The 11,990-nt window shown below is 60.7% G+C and overlaps 4 protein-coding genes across 4 annotated transcripts; 2 read left to right on the forward strand and 2 right to left on the reverse strand.

Annotated features, from left to right (window-relative positions):
- Positions 1 to 862: 862 nt before the first annotated feature.
- Positions 863 to 3,874, forward strand: EHS24_008538 (uncharacterized protein; the record flags this gene model as incomplete). The annotated part of the gene is made up of 10 exons (XM_028623849.1): positions 863 to 1,070; positions 1,146 to 1,189; positions 1,251 to 1,293; positions 1,485 to 1,672; positions 2,076 to 2,121; positions 2,285 to 2,662; positions 2,730 to 3,184; positions 3,235 to 3,284; positions 3,382 to 3,467; positions 3,588 to 3,874. 10 exons carry the CDS (start codon positions 863 to 865, stop codon positions 3,872 to 3,874), a joined length of 1,785 nt encoding a protein of 594 aa, XP_028475823.1.
- A 478-nt stretch (positions 3,875 to 4,352) lies between these two features.
- Positions 4,353 to 5,393, forward strand: EHS24_008539 (uncharacterized protein; the record flags this gene model as incomplete). The annotated part of the gene is made up of 3 exons (XM_028623850.1): positions 4,353 to 4,754; positions 4,934 to 5,212; positions 5,301 to 5,393. The coding sequence occupies 3 exons, from the start codon at positions 4,353 to 4,355 to the stop codon at positions 5,391 to 5,393; spliced, it is 774 nt and encodes a 257-aa protein (XP_028475824.1).
- Positions 5,394 to 5,498: 105 nt separating this feature from the next.
- ARO7 (chorismate mutase aro7) lies at positions 5,499 to 7,602 on the reverse strand (the record flags this gene model as incomplete). The annotated part of the gene is made up of 6 exons (XM_028623851.1): positions 5,499 to 5,624; positions 5,693 to 5,985; positions 6,340 to 6,647; positions 6,762 to 6,783; positions 7,109 to 7,234; positions 7,509 to 7,602. The coding sequence occupies 6 exons, from the start codon at positions 7,600 to 7,602 to the stop codon at positions 5,499 to 5,501; spliced, it is 969 nt and encodes a 322-aa protein (XP_028475825.1).
- A 492-nt stretch (positions 7,603 to 8,094) lies between these two features.
- Positions 8,095 to 11,872, reverse strand: EHS24_008541 (uncharacterized protein; the record flags this gene model as incomplete). The annotated part of the gene is made up of 3 exons (XM_028623852.1): positions 8,095 to 10,950; positions 11,011 to 11,583; positions 11,711 to 11,872. 3 exons carry the CDS (start codon positions 11,870 to 11,872, stop codon positions 8,095 to 8,097), a joined length of 3,591 nt encoding a protein of 1,196 aa, XP_028475826.1.
- Between the last annotated feature and the right edge of the window lie 118 nt (positions 11,873 to 11,990).

An 11,990-nucleotide genomic window follows, 5' to 3' on the forward strand; every position in this document is an offset into this window, starting at 1 on the left:
CTGTCGTGTTACTGAGTCTTCCCCGCGGGGCAACTTCATGCCCCACGTTGACATGGTAGAGGATATCCATGAATCGGTTAGGGGCCGGGGTGTAGGGGATAACCCATGGAATTTGGGAAGAACGTGCAAATGGCAGGGCCACAGCTCTGGGACTGACCAAGGCAGTGAGGCATAGGCCGGAACGTTAGAGAGAAGAATGCGGTCTCATCAGCTGTTGCTCTCAGCATTCCCATTTTCGCCAGTGGCGTCGGCCACGATGACGCATGAAATCAGAGACATCCGGCCCTCTTGCAACTGGGTGTTGCCAACCATACACCACCTTCACTCGGTTAGCACATGCTCCTTGCCCCTAGCGACGCAGGAACCCTTTGACCGCAGCAGAGTTGCAAGGGACGCGCCTCTGTCGGCAGAATACCAGCGGCAAGTGGGCGGCCACAACATGTGCAACATGTCCCTTAGCCAGCGGCACACAATCCCGAGGAGATGCTGCGTTCACAGGCCGTCCAGGCGGCCAACTACGGCCAACCACACTGGCCCCACCAGCACACGCTTATTCTTTGCCCAGGTTGAGCCCCGCCATATGCTACCCTTTCCTCCCAGGTCGCGGAGGGCCCCGGGTCTCGCCCGCGCGCACTCGCGATGCTGTCGATACGGCCAGCTCCTACGATATGCAACGACCACTCGGATGCCTCGCGTCTCTGCACCCACATGCTCCACGCCGACAGTATATTAACGCCCATCACCCTTCCACGCCCGGTGTTCTCCGCTACTCCTCAACACCACAGTTCAAACTCCATCTCCCTTGACAACACTCAAAACAACACTCAGAGCGCCACAGTCTCCAGCGTTCTGATCTCCCGTCATGGCCGACAATTCCAACGGCGTAAACCACAATGCCAACGGTGTGGAGAGCGCCACAGAGTACACGACAGACAAGAAGGGCGCCTATGACAATGGTGCCATCAACGTAGCTCCTGCCTACTCGAACGACCCCGGAGCCGACCCCGAGAAACACGGTCACTATGTGGAGCATGCACACGGCACCGGCACCTTGGAACCTGTCTACAACGGTGCGTCCCGGCGGATATTAGATCGGATCCGACCTTCCCCGCCAACCTCGTGACGTTGCTGACACAACCTTCTAGAGCATGGTGAAATCGAGGGAGGTACCCAGCGTCTGCTCAAGCAGGTGAGTTGGCACAATGCGACGCGGGACATGTCGGTGCTGCGCGCAGCTGACAGACCATCAGCGTCACATGGCAATGATCGCTATCGGTGGTGCTATCGGTACTGGTGAGTAGAAAACTGAAGTAAACTGCCTTCTACTGCCATCCATTGCCGCCACAGCCTTCGTCACCGATAGACTTGGTTGCACATGGAGCAATGTCTCGGTGGTGGCCGTGGGGTGGATAACGCGCGCTATTTTCATACCTTTGTGTCTGATATTTACCCGCCGTGGGGCTTGGCTGACGTATACCCTTTAGGTCTTTTTGTCGGTTCCGGCTCTGCGTTGGCGAGTGGTGGCCCCGTCGCGCTGTGGATCGGCTACTGCCTGATGGCGACCATGGTGTATGCCATGATGGTCGCCCTCGGTGAGATGGCCACCCTCTTCCCCGTCGCTGGCGCGTTCACCCACTATGCCTCGCGCTTCGTCGACGAGTCCCTCGGTTTTGTGAGTACACATTCATTTGAAACATGGAGCGCGGGCGTGGGATCTGGGTTGTTGCTTGGCCCGCAGCCCATCTGGCCATCTGCACGACCCCTTTTCACTTTTTTGCATGCATGTGCTCTACCCCCCCCGGCAACGTTCGGTGTGGGTGGGCACCGGCAACAACAAGGTTTTCCCTGTGTAGGCGCCCACGGTAGCTTCCGCAGCACTTTCATCAGCATATCAGCATCCGACGGCGCTTGTCGGATGCTGCCTTGCCGCAAGAAAGCGCGTGCACACACGTGACAAAGGTCGCGTGCACACAACGGAATGTCTTTGCTGCCAATGGCAGTGGCAGTCGGGCCTGTGATGGGGATGTGGCGGATACGATGGTCATGTTGTGTGACCAGCGCTGACAAGCAAACAGGCCATGGGCTTCAACTACTGGTACTCGTGGGCTATCACTCTGCCCAGTAAGTTGGATATCGATGGGGGATATGCGGGTATGGCATCCATCAGGGCTGCAGCTCCTGGGTTGCATTCTCTTGGTCCTGACCCCATGCCATCACCCTACACCCCCCCCCCCCCCCCCCCCATCCCCGCCCTCTTCGCAACGTGATCGCTGACCCCACATAGCCGAGCTGTCTGCTGCGGCCATTGTCATCTCGTACTGGGACGACAACACCTCCCACACCGCCGCCTACATTACCGTCTGCCTGGTCATGGTCTGGGTCATCAACCTGTTCGGCGCTCGCGCTTACGGTGAGGCCGAGTTCTGGTTCTCCACCATCAAGGTCGTCACCATCATTGGCTTGATCATCTTGTCGCTTGTCCTCATGTGTGGCGGTGGTCCCACCCACGACGCTATCGGTTTCCGCTACTGGCGCAACCCCGGTCCCTTCAACCACCTTGCTGCTGGCGACGGTTACATACCAGGTGCCTGGGGCGAGTTCCTTGCCTTCTGGTCTGTCTTTGTCCAGGCTGCGTTTTCGTTCATCGGTACTGAAATCATTGGTGAGTTTGCTTGGCACCCGCATGTGGCACGACCATTGTGCCCAGCCATCGCTGACATCAAATACAGGTGTGACTGTCGGCGAGGCCTCCAACCCCCGCAAGACTGTCCCCAAGGCCATCAAGCGCGTCTTCTTCCGTCTCGTGGTCTTCTACGTGCTCGGTATCTTCTTCATCTCCGTCCTCGTTCCTTACAACGACCCCCGCCTCCTCAACGCCAAGTCGGGTACCGCTGCCGCCTCGCCCTGGGTTATCGCCATTGAGAACGCCCAGATCAAAGTCCTCCCGTCCATCGTCAACGCCGTCATTCTCATCTCGGCCTGGTCGGCTGGTAACTCTGACCTCTATGCCGCGTCGCGTACCATGTACGCGCTTGCGCTCGAGGGCAAGATGCCCAAGATCTTCCGTCGCTGCACCAAGGGCGGTCTCCCCATCTACTGCGTTTGTGTCACCGGTATCTTTGGTGTGCTGGCATACTTGTCCTGCGGCAACGGCAATGCCCAGACGGCCTTCGACTGGCTCTACGTAAGTTCATGAATGCGGTAGCGGGAGTCGGTATGTGCTGACCGTCTCAGAACCTCAGTGCCATCACCGGCTTGCTCACGTGGTGGACCATTTTGCTCAGGTCAGTGTATCTGGTTGGAGAGTACACCCGGCCTTGAGGAAGGCGGCGACTCCGCCAACTGATCCCTCTGTGCGTACGGTTTGCTGACTTGTACTAGTTACCTCCGCTTCTACTACGGTCTGAAGGCGCAAGGCATCTCGCGCGACTCCTTCCCCTTCAGGGCTCCCTGGCAGCCATGGCTTTGTGAGTGAATGCCGAGATGGGAGGAAGAAAAAATGGCCGGACAATGTGTCCGCGTTTAGCCACTTTCGCCTCCCTTGTCTTCCTTCCTCTCCACCTTTCCGATGCTAACCAAAATACCAGCATGGTATGGAATCATCTGGTTCAGCCTGATCGTGTTTTTCAACGGCTTTACCGTCTTTGTCAAGGGCAACTGGGACGTGTCGAGTTTCATTGCGGCGTACATCACCGTCCCCATCTTCTTCGGCGCATGGATCATCTGGAAGGTCGTCAAGCGCACGAGGTTCATCCCCCTCAAAGAGATTGACTTTACGTCTGGCCGTCGTGAGCTCGACGAGATGGAGGAGCTCGACAACGTGCGCTACAAGCCCGACACGATGTGGAAGAAGATTCTCTCCACGGTCTTCTAAAACAGTTGTCCTTAATTGAGCAAGAGGGTGTTCCGTCCCTTGTTTACGATGCGGATTTGTCGCTGTAGTTATTAGTAGCAATAACTGGCTAGTAGTACGGGCGTCTGAAGTATGTTAACAGTTGTTTGAATTGCAGAGCGAGCAGGAAGTGGCCAAGTGGCGGGCTGCCGCGAATGGAGCCCCCAAGCGACGGTCACTTGCGACTGGTTACGGACGAGCACCGGTGCATGCCTGTGATGACAAGTAACTAGAGCCCTTAGGGTTGATCCTCCTCTCATCTAGCGCTTGCGTTGGTGACTCAAGGACCTTCATGACCAAGTGCGCTGTGAAATTAAGCCTTTGGCTAAAAGGGAGATCGGTCTCTTTGCGGGCGGGGGTTCGCCGAGGCACCACGCAGTAGTGACCGATAAGGGATTTGTTGACAAATCAACACTTTTTCGCAAGTCTACCTCTTTTCCATCAACACATCTCCCCAACCATGGCCGCTCCATACGTCTACCCGGTCCCCAACTCCCAGCTCATCGCCGCGCACGCCCTCCAAGCCCACTTTGAGGGCGGGTACTTTGCGCAGACGGTCGCCGTCTCGTCCGTCCCCACCCCGTCGTCGCCGAGCCCCTCTTCCACGCCCGCGCTCTCGACCGCTGCGTCGTCTGCAGAGCCCTCACGCACGTCGTCCCCCACTGGCACTGCGATGACCGCCGCCTCGTCCTCGACTGCGACGCTCGATAACCGCGCACTCGTCCCCTCGGGCCCTGCTGCTGCCCTCCTCGTGCCCGCGGCGGCCAAAGAGCCTGCGCCGATGTACGCGGACGCGACGCAAATCTACTATCTCCTCACTCCCGGGTCGTACAGGGGCAGGATGCACATGAACCTACATGCTGTGAGTGAAGGTTTGCCCGTTCTGCGCAACTCGTCTGTCTCTGCTTGCCATGGGGATGTTGGCACACGGTGGGCTGGCCCCTTATCTGCCTGTTACTCAGCCATCCGTGTGGTTTCGACCGCGTATCCGTCCACACCATCGCCTCAAAGAACACTTGCTGACGAACCCCTCCTTCCCAGACCTTCCACGTCCACCACGCCGGCCGCGCAGTGTACACCCTCATTCGCCCCATCCCCGGTTCCCGCACCGGCCCCGAGGTGCGCCGCGTCACGGTCGGATCCGACGTCGCTGCCGGAGAAGTCACGCAGCTCTTCGTGCCCGGCGGGTGGTGGAAGGCTAGCGAGATCCCCGAGGCCGACCTGGCACTGGGCGACGGCGAGAATGTGGGCTGCCTCATCTCCGAGGTGGTGGTTCCCGGATGGAATCCTGAGCAGCACCAGTTTATCGATTTGGGCAAGGTGAGTTGCCCGTGGTGGCAGGGTGGGGACCCCACCCGGCACACTTTCCTTGTGGCTGGCCGCTTTGGATTCAGCTGACAAGACACAGCTCAAGGCCATGTGGAACGGCGAGGGCGGCTGGGAGCCGTACGAGAAGTACATTGCCCCGCCTGCGGGTCTCTCGTACCCTGACAAAGAGTAAGGAAACCACGATGAGCAACCAACCAGTCCACACACCTCACGCCGAGGAAGCGCGCTCCCACTTGCAAAAGCAAATAGATGCATATACCCGTTCTCCAGTTGTTTTTTAGTTCTTCTTGCCGGCGGCCAGCCATGTGTCAATCTGCTCCTGCGACACGCCGTCCAGGCGGTGGACGAGGTAGTCGACCTGGGGGTGAATGTCAGCAACGTCCAAGGTCACAGCGCCCATCAGCTGAAGGCAAAGCGGTTTACAGCTCCAAGTCGCCGCCCTTGTCCCCCAATGACACCGCTTCCACTCACCTCCACGTCCTTGGTAAGGGGGATGACCCAGTCGCGGTAAAGCCTCACGACCTGCTCAATGTCAATCTTGCCGCCAGTCTGCTGCGAGTGGGCAGCGGTGACGACGCGGCCGTCGGCGTCCATCTCGCAGCCGTACACGCGGGCCTTGTTGGCCAGGCGCACGAGGAGGCGCGCCTCGACCTCGGGCTTGGTGATGAGAGCCTCGAGCGCGGCCGTGTTGGGTGGGTTGGAGAGAATGTGGGGGATGAAATCCCATGGGGCTTCCTGGAACTTTGACTCCGAGACGAACATGCCTGTAGGAAGGGTTAGCAGTGTGGTCCCAGCTGCGATCCACGAAAATGCCAGCTGGAGCAGGTGGACCCTACTGACGCAGCAAGCACCTGCCCAGACTCCCCAATACACGCGCTAGGTCCCGCGAGAGGCGAAACCCAGAGACAGGCGATGGCGGCTCAGTGAGAAGATTGCGCGTCCTCCATCCACAGCGCGTACGCTGCGGACCGTCCGACAGTTTCGATACGTGTGTTGTCATCGTTGCCGCCATCTCCAGTCTCTGCGTTGGTCGCCACCTTCCCCTCTCGCTCGTTCGAGCAGGAGGCTCGAACAGGCCCACAAGAGCTTGCTGTGCTGCTCGCCCACGCCAAACTCACCAAAGTGGATACGACGGCTCAGCGCCTGCAGCACCTCGACATCCCTCGTCGCCGCACTGCCATAGTTGCCATCGTCCAGGGCCGGGACGGTGCCCTCGGCAATGGCGGACGGGCCGCGGCGGGGCGAGCCGGGGGTCACCTCGGTGATGCCGGGCACGATGTGGTTGACGTAAAAGTCGAGAATGCGCGAGTTGGCATTGACAGACGGGTGCGACGCCGACTGGGGGTGCAAGAGGACCGGGTAGTCCTGCACATCGATGATCGGCTTGGGGAGCTTGTCAATGGGCGTGAAGGGGTACTCGTCCGGGCTGCGATGGGGATTAGTGACGGCGACGGTTGGGGATGTGGGCGGTGCTGCGGGACGTCGCTGGCATGGTGTCCCACCAGCGACTCTCCACAGCAACGCTGAGAGCTTGGCTCACCTGGTGTAACGGCGCGCCTTGGCTTGGATAGTCAGCCCCATTCAACACGGTGTTAGAGCAAGAGCAGGAACATCATCAGAGCGGGCAAGCGGAGCGGTCTGGTACTGCCCTCAGATCAAGAGGCTTGTAATGTAGCCGCCTCGCTGAGCCACTCTGCAAGCCAGCAGCCAAGATTAGCACGCCGCCGGCCTCGCCGCGGGGGTGCCGCGGCGAGTGACTCGACGTCGAGCTCGCGCGACCTGTATCTCGACTGCCTGCCGTCGTGCGTCGCGTCGCCAGCCCACCGTGACTGACGAGTAGAACTGCCCATGGCCCTTGCCTCTCTTGCCCCTCTCTCGCAGACTCACCGTGGAAGCTCTCAATCTCGAACAGGAACCACTCGAGCCAGCTGCCCTCCCATCCGATCTGGGACTTGAACGCGCCCGTCTCGTAGATGCGCTTGTTGTAGGCAAACTGGCCGCGCTCGATGAGGACTGCGGGGGCGGATGTGTCAGCTTGAGGCTCAAGGGACGTGTTTGTAAAGCTGAGAATGGTGGGATGCACCGGGAGACGGATAAGGACTAGGGTGTGTGGGTGTGGGTGTGGCTGGAGTGGGCATGGGCACTGGGCACGCCGGCCGAAATAGCAGATGCGCAGCAGCTGGCCGTAACCTCGCTTGTCCAACAGGACTAAGACTGCGCGCAGCCATTGCGACCTCGCCGTCGTCTCCCACTCCCACACCTGCACCCCATGCTCTGCACGACTCACGGAAAATGATAGTGTCCTCCAACCGGATCAGCTGTCCGCGGATGTTATCGAGCGACAGCAGGCGCTCGACGCTCGCGCCCGAGGTGAGGTTCATTGCAGGCGGCGGGGGAGTTGGGGCGGGCAGGGTCACGTGTAAACTCCGGGTGCAAGGGGTGGGTAAAAGTCGACGACGACGAACAGGGAGTCGCGAAAGGAAGGCAGTGAGCAGTGGTGGTGGTGGTGAGTGAAGGAGGATGTGGAGATGGTGGTGGGTAGGCATGAATTCAAAAGCCAGTGTGGATAGATTGCGGCGAGTCGATCCGTGAGTGCGCGCTCGGCTGCGCGCCCAGGGGTTCGGTTGGAATCTTCGGCAAAGGCCGGCGAGGCACCGAAACATCGGTCTGTTCGTGCGCGTTCGTTGTGCAATGGCCCAGCTGGCAGCTCGATGGACATGACAGTCTTGGCTACAACCAATGCATGATGAACACCAAACACAACCTCCGTCCTGTATCTACACCATGCAAAACATATTGCTGCTACCTGGACACTGTGTGATCCTCTTCTAACAATCTCTCTCTCTCTCTCTTTCCTTGTCTTGGGTTTACTTCTACTTCTTCTCGACCGGCGGGCCCATCAAGGCCGCCACCATGTTCTTGTTCCACCTCTCGGGGTTATTGGCCACACGCGCGCGCGTGTTGGCGCGCTGCACGCCCGTACCGGTCGCGCGGGACGGGACGGCGGGCACGGCATCCTTGTCCTTTCTGCCCAGGGCGTTCTTGGCGCTCAAACTCATCGACCGACCAAAACCGCCGAGCTTGGACTTGGGCGCTGGCTGGGCCGGCGGCGCGGCGATGGTCATGTTGCCGATCATGGGCGTGTATGGCTTGTACTGCGACCCGCCGGGGTCCTCGGACGGGTAAAAGTCGAGTGCAGAGTCGGACATGTCAAACGTCGCGGCGTTGGGGTCGTTTGCAGGCGCGATGGGTGGCACGGCCGTGGGGGGAGCAGACGAGGTGCCCGTCTGGGAGGTCGCCGACTTGGCTGACTGCGCGGTCGCGCTCGAGTTGTTCCGGCGGCGCGTGGAGGGTGTCTGCGACCCACCAGGGAAGCCGGGGCGATCCATGTTGACCGGGACTGGCGGCGGCCTCACGCCGCTGCTATTCATGTGGGCCAACGAGCCATACGTACGCGACCGCTGAGGGCGGGTCTGGGGCATCGGCTGCGACTGTTGCTCGGGGCTGCGACTGGGCCAAGCGGACGGCGCCTGGACGCCAGGAGCGCTCCTGAGGGGGGCGTTGCTGTTGTAGTCGTGCTCGTACTCGTTTGGCATCGAAGGAACCGGTGGTGCGTCGGCAAACATGGAGCGGTGCGGCACGGTCGGGGTCGTCGTTGGGGTGGTGTGGTTCGACGAGCCTGGCGACGGTGATCCGTTGGTTTGAGGGTTGGGTGCAGGCGGGGCTGCCACGCCGCCGAGCTTGGCCTCGGTCGCGGCGATCGCGGCTGCTGCCGCGGCCGACAGGTTGGCAGAAGTAGCCGAAGGCAAGGTGCGCAGTGGGCTGGGACCCGTCCCGTAGGTCTGAGGGGAGGCGCTCGAGGCCGTCGTGTTTGGGCTGCCGCCTCCTCCAACAGCCACGGGACTGCCGCCAGTAATGGTGCTTGGGCTGGAAACTGCAGCATTGTTTGGGGACGCGGGACCCGGCGTCGCGAGCTGCTCGAGACGCCCACCGATCCTCGGCGCGTCGGCTCCTGGGGGCAGACCGGGGACGTTCATGTGAGCGACATTCAAGGTGTCCAGAGGAGACGCCTCGACCGTCCCGTCGTCGTCGTCGTCGTCAAACTCCTCGGCCACGCGGGTCAAGTGCGAGTTGCTAGGTGACGGACTGGGTGCTTCCGAACTGCTGTCGATCCACGGTGTCTTGCGCGCTTGTGGCGAATTGTCCCCAGCAGACACAATGTCCCACCACCCATCACACGAGGTGGCCGAGTTGGGCGTCTGCGCCGAAGAAGCAAAGCTCTTGGCACTGCCCAAGGGCTCGAACATGGTACCAAAGGCCGGGCCGGGAACGTTGAGGCTCAGCTTGGGGGGAGGCTTGGGACGCGAGTTGTTGGTCAGGCCGAGACCAGCACCAGGCTCGACGCGGCGGGTGAATGCCGAGTCGTTATAATCCGGGTTCACGTCGTCACCATTGTCGGGCTCCGCGCCATAGTCGGATCCCGAGTCGTCGTCCTGCGGCTGCGGCGGCATCTCCGGCTGAGCCATGGCATCAACGTCGGTAAACTGGTTGTACGACGTCGGGACACGGGGTACTTCTGGCACTTCGTGTTCAGAGCTGTACGTGCTTGAACGCATGGGCATGGACGCTGAGCGCATGTGTGACTTTGGCGATGACGGCATCCTGATGTCTGGGTGGGTGTCGTTTGACGGCGATGTTGGCGCGTACGACTTGGAACGGCGGTGGCCCTGCGAGCCGTCGTGAACGGCCACCAAAGGGTGCGATGGGAACGCGCTCGAGTTGGCAGCGTCGGGCCACACGCGAGGCCGCTCAGAGAGGAGACGGGCCTGCTCAAAGACTGTCTCGTACGAACCATCTGGGAAGCGCTTCTCGATCTGGCTTACGAGACCGAGAAGCCACGAGACGGTCTTCTCCTCGCTAACCGCGGCATTGATGCCCTTTTCGCGCTCGTTCTCGAGCAGCTCCTCGACCATGTCGAGGGCAGCCGAGTCATCAAGGCGCGGGTTGACGTACAGCGCGGCAGTGGTGCTGCTGACGGTCGGCTCGCGGAGGGGAACCGTGTCGGGTTCAGGAGGTGTGGGGAGCATTTCGTAGGCTGCACCGACAATCTTGGGTGGCAAGGCCGTTGGAGGGAGCGAATAGGTGCGACGGAGAAGAAGAAAGACGGGCAGCAGGCTTGCGGCGTGGTTGGATGCAATGCCTCTGCTGATGCACAGGGCCGTCTCAATGTCGCCAAGGTCGCGGCCCAGTTGGTCACGGCCACTCTTGACCCACTTGTTCTTGAGAATGTACTCGCGCTTCTCTCGTGTGAGGTACTCGGACAAGAGCTCAAGCGAGTAGCTCTCGACTGGCGTGGGATCCGCGGCCAAGGGAAGGTTGGATTGGCGTCTGCTGGGCGAGTTTGAAGGCGACGAGGTACTGTACAGGGGGCTGGCGGGGGAACCTGGGCTGCCAAAGGCAACACTGGGCACCTTTGGGCTGGCCTTCTTACCTGGTCCACGCAGAGAGCCGGAGTGGCTAGAGTAGGAGCTTGGTCCTTGCTGAGTGTATGACTGAGCAGCCACAGGTCCAGCCTGTTCCACGTCGTGCAGAAATGCGCTGAGAAGTTTGATACACGCCGATTTAGAGGGGGCAGGGAGTGGGATGGGGTACAGAGCCCGCGGTGGGAGGTGCGTGCGCGCGCGAGCCGAGCGGAACGCTGGTCGCAACGCTGGCCGCCGGTTGAGAGTCTATGCAAGTGTTAGAACATTTGTTGTAGCTTGGAATGAATGGCTGCAGGTGAGACATACCAGGCTCTCGATGTACTCGAGTTCACGACCGACGCCGTACCTTCCCTCTCCGGGAGCGCGACGGCGCACATGTTGAACCAGTGTGCGCTCTGCGTCTTGAGCAGTCTGGCACAGCAGCTGGCGAGCGAGGTCGGGGAGGGAAAAGTAGGACAGGAGCATGCGCAGGGAGAGGACGAGGGCCAGTCCCAACTGGCGTACAGGTGAGAGCTCTTCATCAGGAATGGGCTCTGACGCGCCCCTGCGGCTGAGGATGCCAGTACCACGCAGACCGTCCTCTACCTCTGCGAGGCGGGCGGCGATCTCCTCGAACGCATCGCGACCCATCGTATGCTTGCCACCACGGCCGGGTTTCTTGTCGCGGTGCCTGTGCTCGCGGGCGAGCACGTATTCCAGGATGACTTGGCGGGCTTGCGCCACAGGGGGCGGAGGTTCGGAGAGCATGTAGGATAAAAGGGTTGATGGGGACGCCGACGAGCTGTGAGCTGGCCCAGACGCAGACGTCAGATCGGACGCTGGTGGGACGTTTGTCACATATTGAGCCTTGTGGATCGCCGATGCTGTGCGAGCAGGTCCCTAATGTTGATTGCGATTAGCGTGTGTTCACTTCCATGGTGGGCCGGGATCAAGCTTGACGAGTGCGGGTGCGGTGCGACGACGACGACGACGACGACGACGCCCGACGCCTCCGTGCTCTACTCACTCGGTTCTCTAGCAACAGCAGCGAGTTGGACACATCAAAGAGGGTGTCGCCCTTCTGGCGACGGTGGATAATGTACTCTTCAATGACGTCGGACGCGCGGTCAATGTCGTTGCCAGCATTGGCAAGCGCCTGTAGCAGCTCGCGGGGGAGGACAGGTGTCATGGGTTGCGCGTTGCCCTTGGTGCGGGGCTGCCGTAGGGTGAGAGGGTAGGAGTGAAAGCTGTGCGCACGCCGTGTCTAGTAGCTATTACAGGAGGCGGGCAAGACACGTATGCGATGA

Source organism: Apiotrichum porosum (assembly GCF_003942205.1).
Source record: "Apiotrichum porosum strain DSM 27194 chromosome Unknown scaffold_7, whole genome shotgun sequence".
Taxonomy (NCBI): domain Eukaryota; kingdom Fungi; phylum Basidiomycota; class Tremellomycetes; order Trichosporonales; family Trichosporonaceae; genus Apiotrichum; species Apiotrichum porosum.